General features: G+C 42.3%; 1 protein-coding gene across 1 annotated transcript in view; it reads right to left on the reverse strand.

The window, feature by feature from the left end:
- LOC309701815 (uncharacterized protein) overlaps window positions 1-16,291 on the reverse strand; it is a 125,621-nt gene that overhangs the window by 94,708 nt on the left and 14,622 nt on the right. The window contains exons 9-13 of the mRNA XM_082526069.1: window positions 15,648-15,722; window positions 15,228-15,350; window positions 14,214-14,288; window positions 3,915-4,010; window positions 2,738-2,788 (exon numbers count right to left, since the gene is read on the reverse strand). Coding sequence (XP_082382195.1) covers window positions 2,738-2,788; window positions 3,915-4,010; window positions 14,214-14,288; window positions 15,228-15,350; window positions 15,648-15,722 — 420 coding nt within the window. The remainder of the gene's footprint in view (window positions 1-2,737; window positions 2,789-3,914; window positions 4,011-14,213; window positions 14,289-15,227; window positions 15,351-15,647; window positions 15,723-16,291) is intronic.

Below are 16,291 nucleotides of genomic sequence, written 5' to 3' on the forward strand. Positions count from 1 at the left end.
TTCTGTTCTATTCTGATAGCTTTATACAAAGAGATTAAATCAAAGCTATTTTATGTAAAATAAGTGAGCTGATGTAGCCTGATGTTAACAACATGAAGTGTTGTGGGACGATCTGAAAAATGTGTATAAGGTGGATTTATAAGTGCTTTTGTGGTCAATGATACAGAAACTGTAACAATGGAAGGAAACACACATGTGTGTGATTGCACAATACAATCACACATTCATACATAAAAAATATTAAGTTCTATATAGAATTAACCCTCTGGGGTCGCCGGACGCGCCGGCGTGTCAAAATCACATGACCATTGGGGCTCGCTCGGGCCATTTCGGAGGTGGGGTGCCCCCGGCCTCTCGGCCTGGGGCTCGGTCACTCAGGCACAGCTGGCTGCCGGCGGAGCTCACGGACGCGTCACTGCAACTCCCCCTGGCTTCTGCTCCGCGGCTGCTGAATGAGCCCTCATCTGGGACTCTCCTCAGCTCTTACTAGAACAGTGGCGCGGCTGCCCCTCTGTTGGTCTTCCTTGGTCTCTTGTGTTCTGGGGGCCTCTGGATGTCTGGAGTTTTGATCTCCTCCATACCTGCTTCATACCATAGAGGACAGGGCTGTGGCTCGCCACACTCCCTAGTAGATCATTACATGGAGAAACCTTTGGAATGCAAGCATGCTGATCCACACAGGTGTACACACGGGTATTCACAGACGTGGACTACAGCTTTCTTGGCTGCTGCCTCAAAGCACATTGTGCGCTGTCTATCTTGCGTGCTGCACAATATCGTTTATTATTTAGTAATTATTGATATCTACTGCTAGCTAGTTTATTGTGATGGTGCTTTTTTTTTTCTTATTATGTTGCTCTTTGTTGTTTGCTTTCTCTTCTGTTTTTTTTTCTCTCCATACAGGTGATCCAGGTGTTTTGTTTTTTTTGTTTGTTTGTTTGTTTGTTTTTCTCTCTTCCCCCCCTTCTCACTGTCTCTTCTCCCCTTTGGTTTTCTTTCTCTCCCTCTCTTTCATTCTTTCCCCCTGTCCTATCCCCCAGTCATGTCTGTCCCATTTGTAACAACTGAAAATAAAATAAACTCATAATTATAATAAAGGTCAATCAAATGGACCAATATGGCAAGGCCATGATGATCCACTTAATAAAATAAATCCGCTTGGCATCTTTCTTGGCCTTAAGACAACAATTCTGATGGCTATAGATCCAAACGGGACAAAAATAAAAAAAAATAAAATAAAAAATCACATGACCAATTTAAGACGACACAGCTACAAGATGCAGTAAGTCAGAGTCTCCATTTCACCTTGGGTCGAAAGTGCGGACTTCAAACTATATACCAGTTTTTGAATTGTGTCGATGGGCCACGTAAAACCAGAGTTATGATAAAAAATACACACGATGTTTTTTTCTGAACAAAACTGGTGTTTACAGCGGGAAGAACGGTAAAAACGGCGTTTTCTACAGACAGCGCTAGCAAACACTCTCCGCTTGCGAGTGAAAAAAGAAAAAGAAAAAACACCCCTTCCCTATTGGTGTTAGAGTTTACCATGTCAGCCAATCAAAAAAATGATATGGCAACATGTGATATTTAGTTGTTTAGGGAGAAGGGGAAGTTTTTAGGAGTGACACCCGCGACGGAAAGCAGGCGAGTGAAAGACACAGAGAGAGAGTTTTCATATGTGAGACATTAGTGACGTTTAGCGTGTTTGGACGCTATAATAAGTTTGTTGTGTAGTTATTGTCTTGTATTGTGTGTCAGTTATACTGCTGAATTTCACATTTGCTCTAAAAAAGCCATCAAAGGCAGATTCCAGTGTAAACGCTGTTCCCACATGGAAAACTGGACTGATGCACCTCCTGCTGTCAGACCTGCAGGGTTTAGGCCTGTGCTGTTCTCCTCTGTCTTATACTGAACACAAACTACATTTTTGGACTGGCACAAATAATTTGTGTGGCTTCTTATTTGATGCAGAACACCTGATTGTTCTGTAAATAGACTTAAATGGTTATATAAAAAACCCCTGAGGCCTTGGCTGCATTTTTAGGTAAATAGTATCATATAACTTTGTTGTTTGCAAAACTTGTGCGTAATTTTTAGAAATGTACAATTTCTATTTGCATTTCAAGTTATGAAAATGATTCGTTAAACATGTTTGTGGGTTTTACAGTAAAAAATAGAACTTTTTTCTACTCGGATTTTGAATTTTTTGTCTGAATTTAGATCAGCTGTGCTAATATAGTATACCAAAATGAAAAAATAACTCAAATTTCAGATATTTGAGGTTGTGCTGAAAATAATGATACCAAATAAGGCAAGAAAAACATATTTTAAAGGTGAAATATAGAGGTCAAATCAAAAGTAGTCAAAAACGGCCAATTATACCCTGGACCCCAGAGGGTTAAGAGCCTGCTATGATATAAATTACAAAAGGATGATCCCAAAGAAACACATTCATTTGCATTTCGTTATTAGTTCATAATTAATTGAGTATTTTAAATTAACAGTGTTGATATAAATGAAAAAAGGAAGATGATGAGTTTCTGCATGTCAGCACTTTCTTTGGATGTAAACATGAATTATATTCTTGTTCAATATATAGAAACAGTTACTTTTATAGACTGTTGGTGTCAAATAAACAAACTAATATTTAAAGTTTTCTTCATAAATCTTTACAATACAGAGATAAAGAGAGTTGAGTCAGTAAATTCTGAATGTTTATAATGGAAACACAAACCTCACGATTTTTCTTCTTCAGGTCCTCTGCTGCTGTTTTCTCCTGCTGGAGCTGATTGATGATTTCAGTATTCATGTGAAATGTTACAGGAAGAAAGAGCAGAAGGAAGAAATGTTCATGTTTCAGACACAATAATGGAAACACAACCAGAGTCACATTAAAGCTCTGAATTAAAGCTGTATTATGTAAATATAAGTTGGCTGATACAAAAAAGCAAATAAATGAAGACTCTAAGGAAATATTTGAGTTTTAATGTCGTGTCTCCCAAAATAAAAGGGATTATTGGTTAAATAAATAAATGCACAAAATATAACATTTATCAAGTCTGATTTATAAAATAAAGAAAAGATTAAAATATTGAGATTTTTAAGCTTTTACTTGAGTGCAGCTGGATGTCAGTGTCACTAAAGGGTGTTTAGTGTCTTGTGTTGGTCGATAAAGCATCAGTGTCAGAATTAAATGTAAAAACATAAAAGCATTTTTTGTCTTTTGCCTTTGTTTCATCGTCCCTACGCATGCTCAATCATCCAGGTAAGTTTTCAGTGGGAGAAACCTTTGGTCACTCATCCAAGTGACTCTTCAGTCTCAGCTGACTGCAGGTTTCCCCAAATCTTATAAACAGTACATTTGCATAATGACTAATATGAGCACCACTGAAGGAACAATGGGATGTGAGGTCAGATCCTTGATCAACATCATCATGTTTAAGGAACATGTCTGCTCACACTCAAAAAAATGAAATTGGGTGGTTGTTACATGCATAAGAGCCAAACTTGCAATTTGAACTAAATAATTCCATGTTTCTATGGTGAACGTAATTAAATCATGTAGCATCTGCATGAAATTCAGCAACTTAATTTTTTCTTGTTGAGATGACATCATACAATCTAGTAAGAGTGGCTGGATCCAGGCAACTAACCACTCTTACTAGATTGTATGAGAATACAACAGAATAAAGATTGCTGTCAATAAATGACAGTTAATCACAGCATCACTGCAAACAGCAGATAAATCAGCCTAAAAAAATATAATCAGTACAGCTCTGCTTATTTTCAATGAATTATATAAAATCAGAATTTCTGAATTTTTCTTCAGAGTGTTTCAATCACCAGAGAAAGAGATCTGATTAAACATGGCAGTCATGTAAATGCAGGAAGTTAGTGTATAAAAAATGAACCTGTTGTTTTGTGGAATCGAGCTCATTTCTCAGTCTCTCCATTTCTCTCTCCATCTCCTGTTTCTCTTTCTGGGCTTGACTGATGTTTCCAGAAAGCTGCAATTAAAAAGAAACAAAAACAGAGAAGACAAAAGTACATTTTTATGTTTTTTGTTATAGCATGTGGGTGATTACACAGAGGCAACAAATTAATTTCTATATGGAATCAGAAGAATGGAGAAGCTAAAGAAAAAACTGTATTTGAATTTCATTATAAGTAAATTAATTAAGCTTTGTCTTAAATTAAGAGTTTTCATATAAGAAGAGAGTATGTGTGACAACAACACACACTGTCTCAATGAGGTCAACAAATTTCTCTGTACATTTTCAACCAACAACAACACCCTGAAATAAAAGACAGTCTTCACCCTGATGAGAAAACACTGAATCTCAGAGTGACTGATGTCTGTAAAACTTTGAGCCGGACAACATTCAAGGACGAGTACTCAGAGAGTGTGCTGAGCAGCTAGCACACGTCCTTACAGACATCTTTAACACCTCCCTTAATAATGAAGTCCTTGTAGAGTCCCTTCCACATCAGTCTTTGGCCAAACTGCTCCACAGAGCGATGTCCTCTGCTCGTTACCTGAGCTTTACGAGAACAGTCACGTATGAATGCTGTTTGTTGGTTGATCATCCCCCAGGAGGTGGTGAAAAAACTGACCCCTCCCACAGGTATCAGCACCCCCATTTGTATCTGGCTGCTGGTCTTCCTCAATGACAGAACTCACTCTGTGAGAGTGGGAAACAGCATCTTCAGCTCCACCTGTCTCTCCATTGTTTACTGAGCCCAATGCTTTTCACGCTGCTGACACATGACTGCAGCGCTGCATCTTCCTCTAATCACATGATTAGGAACGCAAATGACACAACAGTGGTGGGTCTCATTATGGACAACATAGATCTGTCCTATAGAGGACCGGTGCAACAATCCTGAATGTCAAGAAGACCAAGAACTTGATCATCAACTTCAGGACAAAACAGTCCAGTCATTCACCACTAATCACTGACAACAGAGCTGTGGAGGTAGTCAGCAGGGTCAACTTTCTGGGGGTACAGATAACTAAGAAGTGAGACTGGTCACCAAACACATCAGCACTGGTTAAACAGTCTCAGCAGTGTCTGAGCTTCCTGCTTCCTTCCAGGACTTCTCTTCCATCCATCCAGGAAGTCGAGCACAGATGCTGTCTCAGCAGAGTCCATAACATCATCAGAGACTCCGCCCACCCCCACCATGCACTGTTCTACCTGCTGCCCTCTGGAAAGAGGTTTAGCAGCATCAGGACCAGGACAGCCAGATGTTACAATAGTTTCATTCTCCAGCCATCAGCACACCAACCACCCACCCTGACTGCCTCCCCCCTCCCCTCTGTCCCCCATGACTCTATATTTACAGCAGTGTCATTTCATGGCTGAAATGATGATTGTACACTTTTCCGCTGTTCAATATATTAAAGGTCCTGCACAGCTTTTCTTTGCCAATAAAAATATTTCATAATCCTGATAACATTTATTTTCCTATATTGTTACACGTTTATCCAAGACTCATTCTTATATTTGTCATGGTCCGGGTGTGTGCCAGTGTGTCTCCCTCCGAGCCGGCGTCTCCACCCCTGGGAGGGGCCTCAGTGTTTTTGCTGATCGCTCACACCTGTGGGTAATTTAGCCGGGGACTTATAAGGCCAGCGTACTCAATCTCTCTTCGCCAGATTCTCTGCTAACATCAGTCAGTGCAGGCCACCACCATGATTCCCTATGTATTTTTGTGAATCACCTTGCCTCACTGTATGTTTGTTTTTTGTGCGCCTCTCTCTTAGCTACACCTACCTGCCTCCCTGCCAGGAGTTTTTTTTGGATTACACACCCGGACTACTCACCCCTCTACGTCATCTCCGACCACCTGTGGCAAGTACGCAGTACGAAGGAGGATTCTGAACCAACAACATATTCATATGTCTCCTTATCCGTATCTGAACATCTGCACTCTGTTACAGTGACCCCGACCTTTTCCTGGATCTAATGAGACTCGCTTTCCAGTCCAATCCCCGGAATAGCTGTCCTCTCTGACCCGGACCAGATTGTGACTTAGATTCAGTGGTGGAATGTCGTACTTGTCTAAACTCACCTTTGTTCATGAATATTTGTGGAGTCATTAAATATCATTTCTCAAAATCTACTTACGTGCTGTTCGGCGTCCTGCATTTGAGTCCTGTCACTCGTCTAAAACGGTCTCGGCCGTAACAGTAGAATCTGGCCAGCAGTTATGGACTCAGCGGACGCAGCCATTCAGAGGCAGGAGGCGATATTAGGAAGTCATGAACAATCTATACAGTTCCTGTTAGCCCAGCAGCAGACTCTTAGGGATGGTCAAAGTAAAATACTGGAGTCTCTCCAGGCTCTACAAGCGGGTATTTCTACTGCTGCTGGTTCCGCCTCGGGCTCCGCGGGCCAAGACTCCGGTACACCAGCTCCTCTGCCACAGTCTGTTGCCTTTGCATCTCCACCTACATCGGTTTTTCGTGATGCCACATCCCCGGAGCCCGAACCCTTTTCAGGGGATCCAGGGAGTTGTGGCGGTTTTCTGCTTCAGGTCGACCTTGTTTTCGGTCGTTCTCCGCGCTCATTTGTTGCGGATTCTGATAAGATATCTTATTTGGTGGGTAAACTGCGTAACCGTGCGCTTAAGTGGGCGGAGGCGTATCTATCGAAGAATCCTTTGTTAACCTGTTCTTATGAGGTGTTTTTGGGGGAATTCCAGAAAACGTTTGCGCATCCCATTTCTGAGGGTAGTTCTGCGCAGAGGCTGCTGGATCTTCGTCAGGGCCGTCAGAGGGTTGCCGATTTTTTTTGATTGATTTTCGTACTGCCGCCGCCGAAACCGGTTGGCCTGACGACGCTCTGCGTGGGGTATTTTTTTTCGGGCATTGAATGAGGGTATGAAAGACCAGCTTGCCTCCCGTGATGAGCCTAAATCTTTTGAGGAGCTGGCGTCCCTCTCCCTTCGCATTGACAACAGGTTGCGTGACAGGGAGAGGGACAGGAACTACAAATCCCAGCGCCGTTTACCGCGCTCGTTTCCGGGTACGTCATCGTCGCCGCCTCTGACTGCGGACTCGCATGAGTTTGTCGCCTCGGCTTACGTCACTGATCCGGAGCCGATGCAGATTGGCCGGTCACGGTTGACACCGGAGGAGAGGGAGCGGCGGCGTCGGGCACATGCCTGTTTTTACTGTGGCTCGTTGGATCACTTGATTGCTGCATGCCCGAAGGAGGGAAAAGGCGTCGCCCGCCGGTAGAGTCGGGGATACGGGTGGGCGGTTCGAACTCTGGTCAGAAACCCCGTTTTCAACTCCCTGTCACCTTGGAGATGCTACAGATCACTCATTCGTGCACAGCCTTGTTAGATTCCGGTTCAGAACAGAATTTAATCAGTCTCGCTCTCGCTGAACGATTAGGCGTTCCGCTCGTGCACCTTGAGTGTTGCCCTATCATATATGTATGTGCTCTTAACCTGAAAGGTATAAATACGGAAGTGTGTGTGCAATAAATGATGGCGCAGAGGAAGGTGTGTCCCTCTGATGTAAAACTCTAAACAACGTGTGTATGGTTTATTCCTCCGTGAGATATGCGAGTAACCCCGGTATTTCTGCCCTAAAAAATGGAACCTCCAACAGGTTATGGGCCCAGAAGGGATGTGGGAAGCCGGTGGAACCGTCTATGCTTCGACGGAGACGAGAGAAACTATGAACTGTGGGAAACAAAGTTCCTGGGATACCTGCGGCTACTTGGGCTAAAGGATGCCATTCTGAACGAGCCCGGCGAGTCGGAGGAAGAAGACAAGGACTTGGATGAAAAGAATGAAGTAGCTTATGCAGAGCTAATCCAAGTATTGGATGATAGAAGTCTTTCACTCATGATGAGAGATGCCAAGGATGACGGACGAAAAGCGTTGGAGATTCTGAGAGAGCACTACGCCGGTAAGGGGACACCACGTGTGATTAGCCTGTACACGGAGCTAACGTCGCTACAGAAAACGCCCAGTGAGAGCGTCACAGACTATATGATAAGGGCTGAGACTGCCATTACAGCTCTGAGGAATGCAGAAGAGACATTAAGTGATGGACTGCTTATTGCAATGGTGCTAAAAGGGTTGCCTGAATCTTTCAAGCCGTTTGCCATACATGTAACCCACAGTGACAAAGCAATGACATTTAGTGAATTCAAAGCTAAATTAAGAAGCTACGAGAGCACCGAAAAGGCCACATGTTCTGAAGACAATGTGATGAAGGCAAATAACTGGAAGAAAGAGAGAGACAATGCAGAAATAATATGTTACAACTGTGGAAAAGAGGGTCATATAGCACGTGAGTGTTACACAAAGACCGAAAGGAAAGAACAAAAAGTGAAGCAGTGGTGCGGTTACTGTAAAAGCTCAACGCATAAGGACAGCGACTGTCGCAGACGAAAGAAGATTACTGCTAAACACGTAACTGATGCAGAAGATCATAGTTTCGCGTTCAAAGCCAAAGACTGTGGAAATCAAGGGCTGAAACAGAGAGGCCTAATGGTTGATACAGGGGCCACTTCTCACATTATTACGGACATTCAAAGATTTAAGAGTTTTGATGAGACATTCACACCTGGAAGACACTTCATGGAATTAGCTGACGGAACGAGGACGAGTGGGGTCGCACTGAAGAGGGGAGATGTGGAGGTCTATCTACAAGACAGCGAGGGACGAAAGGTGAAGGCGACACTGGAGGGAGCACTTTACATTCCCTCTTACCCGCAAGATATCTTCTCGGTTCAGGCGGCAACGGCCAAAGGAGCCTCAGTAACCTTCAAGAAGGGCTGCAACCAGCTTATCCATAAGAACGGGACAAGGTTTAAGATAAGTGAATATGAACGCCTATACTATTTGAACAGTGTTACATCTGATCATTATGTTGACAACGACGAATGCAATGGCTGTCATGATGTAGAAACTTGGCACAAAATCCTCGGCCATTGCAACTATGAAGACTTGGTTAAACTAGAGGACATTACCGAGGGTATGAAAATAAAAGGTAAAGCTAAACATTACCAAGACTGTGAAGTGTGTACAAAAGGCAAATTTATCCAAACCAGGAATAGAGAGCCTGATGAAAGAGCAGAAGAAGCATTAGAGTTAGTGCACACTGACTTAGCTGGACCGATAGAACCAGAAGCTAAAGACGGGTTCAGGTACACGTTAGCATTTACTGATGATTACTCAGGCACAATGTTTGTGTACTTTCTAAAGGCTAAAAGTGACACCGTAAAAGCAACTGAAAAGTTTTTGGCAGACGTCGCCCCCTATGGGCAAGTAAAGAGAATCAGATCAGACAATGGAACTGAATTTACATCTAAAGAGTTTCAGACATTGTTAAATAAAAACACGATAAGGCATGAGACATCAGCGCCGTATTCACCTCATCAGAATGGGACTGCCGAGAGACAATGGCGAACACTTTTTGAAATGGCACGGTGTATGTTGATCGAAAGTAACCTGCCAAAAAGATTATGGACTTATGCTGTTATGACTGCCGCAGTAATTCGTAATAGGTGTTACAACAGACGCACAAAGCAAACCCCTTATTACATGCTGACAGGAAAGAAGCCAGACATGTCGAGGATGGGGATTTTTGGATCAGTTTGCTATGGTTACGGGCACAACAAAAAAAAGTTAGACGCAAGATGTGACGAAGGAGTTTTTGTGGGTTACGATAAAAACAGTCCGTCGTATCTAATCTACTACCCTAAAACAGGACGAGTTCTTAGACATAGGTTGGTCAAGTTCCTCACTAAAAGTGTAGTTGAGCACCAAACCCAGACCACTCAGGTTGATGACAATGGAGATGATGATTTGACTCCAGGGGACATCTTGAAGTACCCCGCTAGAAAGGACAAAACAGGGAATGACCAGAGATCAGATGAAAGTATGATCCTGGAACCTGAAAGTGACATTCAGGACAATGGCATAAATGATGCACAAAACTCAGACAAACAGAGTGATAGAACAGAGTCTGAACGATATCCCAAACGAAACAGGAGAAGGCCAGATTACCTGAAAGACTATGTCCAAACTGCAGAAGACGACCAAACATCACTGACTGTAGATTACTGTTACAGGGTGATGTACGACATACCAAAGACTTTTGAAGAAGCTATGCAGTCATCGAACTCTAAGTGTTGGTCAGATGCTATGGAAGATGAAATAAGATCCTTGAAAGACAATAATACGTTTACTTTAACCATGCTGCCAGAAGGTAAAAATGCAGTGGGGGGGAGATGGGTGTATGTGATAAAAGAGAACCCAAATCAGACTAAAACATTTAAAGCAAGATATGTTGCTAAAGGCTATAGCCAAGTTCAAGGCATTGATTACAAAGAAACCTTTTCGCCGACTGCAGATATGACGTCAGTGCGTACGCTGATGCAATTAGCAGTACAGCACAACTTTAAACTCCATCAAATGGACGTGAAGACTGCTTATTTGCACGCCCCAATCGATTGTGAGGTGTATATGCAGCAACCAGAAGGTTTTGAAGTAAAGTCAGACACAGGTGAAAAACTGGTCTGTAAACTAAACAAATCACTATATGGTTTGAAACAATCTGGCAGGAACTGGAATAAGATGTTACATGACCATTTATGTGAAAAAGGTTACAAACAAAATCCTGTAGACCATTGTGTATATTCCAGACAGACAGCGAGTGAGACAGTGATTCTTATCATCTGGGTTGATGATGTAATCATAGCTGCCAACGGTGAGGACGCTATCAGAAACGTGAAACAAATGTTGGATGAGAAATTTAAAATGAAGGATCTTGGTGAGCTCAAACATTTCTTGGGTATTGACTGTATACAAGAGAACCATGAGATAAGACTAAATCAGACACGGTACATCACAAAAATCCTGGAAAGGTTCAAAATGTCTGACTGTAAGCCACGTTCTACTCCTTGTGAACTCAAAAATGATTTTGGTGCACATGGTGAATCAGTTGATTCAGGAAAATATAGAGAATTAGTGGGCAGTTTGATTTACTTAATGACATGTACAAGACCAGATTTGAGTTGGATAGTGAGCAAACTGTCACAATCCCTGTCTGAGCCAAAAGAGCATCATTGGACAGCAGCAAAACATGTATTACGTTACCTTAAGGGGACACTAAACAAAGAGCTGTGCTATAAAAGGATAGAAGGAAACCTAAATCTTATAGCATACAGCGATGCAGATTGGGCCACAGACTTGAGTGACAGGAGAAGTACAACGGGTTATTGTTTTGTACTATCCAAAAATGGGCCAGTGATCTGCTGGAAAACCAGGAAGCAAGCTACAGTAGCTTTGTCAACGTGCGAGGCAGAGTACATGGCGATGGCCGCCACAGTACAAGAAAGCTTATACCTCTCACAGCTACTTAATGGCATGGACATTAAAAGGCAATATTCACCAGTTACCATTCTTGCAGACAATCAAGGTGCAATTGCATTGTCCAAAAATCCTATAAACCGTCAAAGATGTAAACACATCGATATCAAGTATCACTTTATTAGGTCTGCTATAACTGAGAAGGAAGTACAAGTTAAGTATTGTGCAACAGAAGACATGGTAGCAGACATCATGACTAAGTCTGTAAGTAAAGTGAAAATAGATAAATTTACGCATATTTTGTTTGGAACATAAAACGTTGATATGTGAATATCATGTAAATATGTATATCATGTAAATGTGTAATGTATAGTGTTAAGAGCAAGTGGGGGTGTTGCCCTATCATATATGTATGTGCTCTTAACCTGAAAGGTATAAATACGGAAGTGTGTGTGCAATAAATGATGGCGCAGAGGAAGGTGTGTCCCTCTGATGTAAAACTCTAAACAACGTGTGTATGGTTTATTCCTCCGTGAGATATGCGAGTAACCCCGGTATTTCTGCCCTAAAAAATGGAACCTCCAACATTGAGCCGCCCATTCCAGTTAGAGCGATTAATAACCAGGTTTTCACTAAGATTTCTTTTCACACTGGTCCAGTGTCACTGTGCACTTCGGGAAATCATAGGGAGAGACTCACCTTTTTTGTCCTCGATTCACCTGATACTCCTCTCACTTTGGCTGTGTTTGCACAATCCGCACTTGGATTGGGAGGGGCAAAGGGTTATCAGCTGGAGCCCTTTTTGCCACTCCAATTGTCTGACTTCCGCCCGTTTTCCCGGCCCGGGGGAGGCTTCGGGGACTGATGCATATGTCCCCGATCTCTCCGGGGTGCCGCCGGAGTATCATGATTTGCGGGAAGTATTCAGTAAGATCAAAGCGCAGTCCCTACCGCCCCATCGTCCTTATGACTGTGCGATTGATTTGCTCCCCGGGGCGCCCTTGCCCGTGAGCCGATTGTATAGTATCTCTATGCCAGAACGCGCTGCGATGGAGGAGTATATTTAGGGATTCACTAGCGGCTGGGATAATCTGTCCGTCTTCATCCCCCGTGGCAGCTGTTTTTTTTTTTTTGTTTTTGTTTTTTTTTTTTCTTTTGTGGACAAAAAGGATGGGTCTCTTCAACAGTGTATTGATTTCAGGGGCTTGAATGACGTCACTATTAAAAAGAAGTATCCCTTGCCACTCATTAGCTCCGCTGTTGAATCCCTGCAGGGTGCCACGGTGTTCACTAAGTTAGATCTTCGCAATGCTTATCATTTGGTGCGAATCCGTCAGGGAGACGAGTGGAAGACCGCGTTTAACACCCCCTAGGCCATTTTGAGTATCTCGTCATGCCTTTCGGTTTAACGAATGCTCCAGCGGTGTTTCAGGCCCTTATTAACGATGTCCTACAGGATTTCCTCGACCGGTTTGTGTTCGTCTATTTAGATGACATTCTTATTTTTTCTAAGACTCTGGCTGAGCATCGTTCGCATGTCCGAGCTGTCCTTCAACGCCTCTTGGAAAACAGACTGTATGCCTGAGCTTATTCAACTCCTCTCGTCTGTCTTTAGTTGTCACGGCAACTCAGAGAACATTAATGTAACAGACAAAAGTACACAGTTTACCTCTGAAGCATTTGACCCATTCCTCCATAATACAGGCAACTCTCACAGCAGAACATCTGTCTACTACCCAGCTGCAAAATGGAGCAATTGAACGGTTTCTTCGTGACCTCTGCACCTGCATCCAGACAGCAATCCAGCCGTCACAGCCATGGAAGGAGACTGTGCTGGACTGGCTTCAAGTTTACTGTATAACACTGCATGCGACCACTTCCCTCTCCCTATGAACACCTTCATGGCAGAAAGATGGGTAATAAACTGGACATACTCCCTTTGCCTTCTACTGTAAGAAATATCAGCTGAAGAGGCAACATTACACTGATGCTAAGCGTCATGAATGGAAGCCTGCTTTTCTACCAGGAGAGAGAGTGAGGATGAGGAAACCACATCATTCTGTTAAAGGACCCCAGATTTACTCCTCCTGACCTGGTAGCACGCAACTCAAGTTTTTAAGTTAGATAAATAAATAAATGAAGCAAGTATGTGTGACAACAACACACACTGTCTCTGTACATTTTCGATAAACAACAACACCCTGCAATAAAAGACAGTCTTCACCCTGATGAGAAAACACTGAATCTCAGAATCACTAATGTCTGTAAAACTCTGAGGAGAGTTAATGTATGAAAGGCAGTGTGCTGAGCAGCTAGCACACGTCCTTACAGACATCTTTAACACCTCGCTGCAGCAGAATGTTGTTCCATCATGTTTCAAATCTGTCCCCATCACATGTTTTGTTGACACCTGCCCTCTGCATTAACTCCCTTAATAATGAAGTCCTTGTAGAGTCCCTTCCACGTCAGTCTTCGTACTGGCCAAACGGCTCCACAGAGCGATGTACTCTGCTCTTCACCTGAGCTTTACGAGAACAGTCACGTATGAATGCTTGTTTGTTGGTTGATCATCCCCCAGAAGCTGTTGAGAAAACTGACCCCTCCCACAGGTATCAACACCCCCATGTGTATCGGGCTGCTGGTCTTCCTCACTGACAGAACTCACTCAGGCTACGTCCACACTAATGCTTTTTTGTTTGAAAAAGCATCTTTTTCTCTCCGTTTCGGCCTCCCATCCACACTGAGACGGCGTTGTCTCAGGAAAAACGCAGCATTTTGAAAACCCTCTCGAAACCTTCCTCCATCATCTCCACTTTATCCCCCCCACCACCACCACCACCACCATTCTTCTGAGCGATGTTTTCACTGACCTTTGATTCCAGTGTAGGAAATGTTTGCATCAGCCTCTGAATGATTTCATCCAGCTCCGTCTCAGATTTGGACATCTGTCAGAAAGAAAGACAGACAGATGTTGATGTTTCAGCACTTTGTTGATAAAGTGACAAAATTGATGAAGCTTCACACTGTGAGCAACATGTTTAAACACACAAAAACTAAAATCACTTCATTTCTTAGACATTTTATTTAAATACGACTACTGCTCTTTGCGGCTCCTCTGTTCCAGCTTATGACCTTCAACCACACAAGTCTCGTATACTCTAAAGTCTGAAAGCACATTTATTTTTGTTACTGTCTGTTTAAGGTTTGTAGAATAATAATGAACGTAAACAAAATCACAGCTTTAACAAGGATACAGTATCTTTAATGAAATGAACCTGAGCAATATTCTCACTCTTGTCTTTCTCTCTTCACACACAGTTAATCACATCAAATGCAACAATAAACAGAAGTTTTAAATCTCACTTCACTTACTGCTATTTGATCAGGTGTGTGATAACGTCAATATTTAATATAGAAGCTCAAATTTCAACAACATAAAATGCTGTCAGTTTAGAAGATAAAATTAACATAAGAACATATAAATATTCAGCTCTGGCAGACTGCTACATATCAAATTTGATGACACATTGATTTTAGGACAGACTTTTTTCTTCTTTGATGTGGAGCATCTTTTACAGTGTGTCATCATGTTTTTGCCATATCCACAAAATCTCGGTTAAAGGAAGATGACTGTGTTCATTTACTGAGATCCACAGTTTGTATATCATAAATTCTTTTTCTCACATTTTAGACATTTAGATTTAGATTAGTTTATTTATACAGTTGAGTGTGATAGTGAGTAAATACTGATGTTTACAATTATGTTCAATATGTATTTGTTGTGCCTGAAAATGAACAAATAAATGAATGAAATGAATGAATTATACTTTTCACAAAGAGAGTTGAATCAGCAAAATCACAATGTTTATAACTGAAAGACAAACCTCTGGATTTTTGTCCTCCAGCTGGTTCTTCAGTTTCTCTGATGCTTCTTTCACCTGCTTGAGCTGATCGATGATTTCAGTATTCTTCTCTAACTGCAGCTGAAATGTCACATGAAGAAAGAACTGAAGGAAAAAACGTTCATGCTTCAGACACAATAATGAAACACAACACAATGAGTCACATTAAAGCTGTATGATGTAAATTTAAGGGAGCTGATGTTAACAACATTAAGTGTTGTGGGATGATGTCAACAATCTTGCAGTGGTAGGATTTCAAAGTTGTGTTTGGTTAATGACACAGAAACTGCTGCTGGACAAAACTGCAGGAATATAAGTGCACAGGTCTGTGATCATTGGGAGGATGACAGCATCACATGTGTCCATGTTTACCTCTGTGTGCTGAGAGATGCTTTCACTGACCTCTGAGTCCAGTGTAAGAAATGTCTGCATCCGCTTCTGAATGAATTCAGCCTTCTCTAACTTAGAGTTGATCATCTGTGAGAAAGAAAGACAGACAGATGTTGATGTTTCTGCAGCTCTTTGTTGATAAAAGTGCCAAAATTACTGAAGCTTCACACTGTGAGCAACATGTTTCCAACAATTGTGTCCCCTTACACAGTCTGATTGGTGTGTTTTTTATTGTACTATTATTATTGTATTGTATTATTATTGTATTATTATTATTACATTGTAGCCACAGCCACCCTGGGGCGCACTGACAGAGTTTGATGTGCTGCGCTGCTGCTCCAGAGGGAGAGAAAGTACTTCCAGGTCAGTTTTTTGTTATTCCCTCATCCTGTAAACTGTGTTCCTGTTTGCAATCCTTCACGGTGATGCTCCGAATGTTAAGTTAATGTCTGAACGTAAGTTACCTTTAATTTGTTGAGTTGCAAACTCAAGTTTTGCCGCGGCTTTGACTTTCTACCGAGTCATAGCGGCGCAATTTCACGTGGTGATTAAAGGCTTGTGCCGCCAACTGCTGCCATAGTGTAGTACTTCCATTCAGCCACACGATGGCGCCATTAATGATGGTTATAGCCGGTGAATGTCTATGTTTGTAGTAT

The sequence above is a fragment of the Aulonocara stuartgranti genome (assembly GCF_965226115.1).
Source record: "Aulonocara stuartgranti genome assembly, chromosome: 3".
Classification (NCBI taxonomy): Eukaryota; Metazoa; Chordata; class Actinopteri; order Cichliformes; family Cichlidae; genus Aulonocara; species Aulonocara stuartgranti.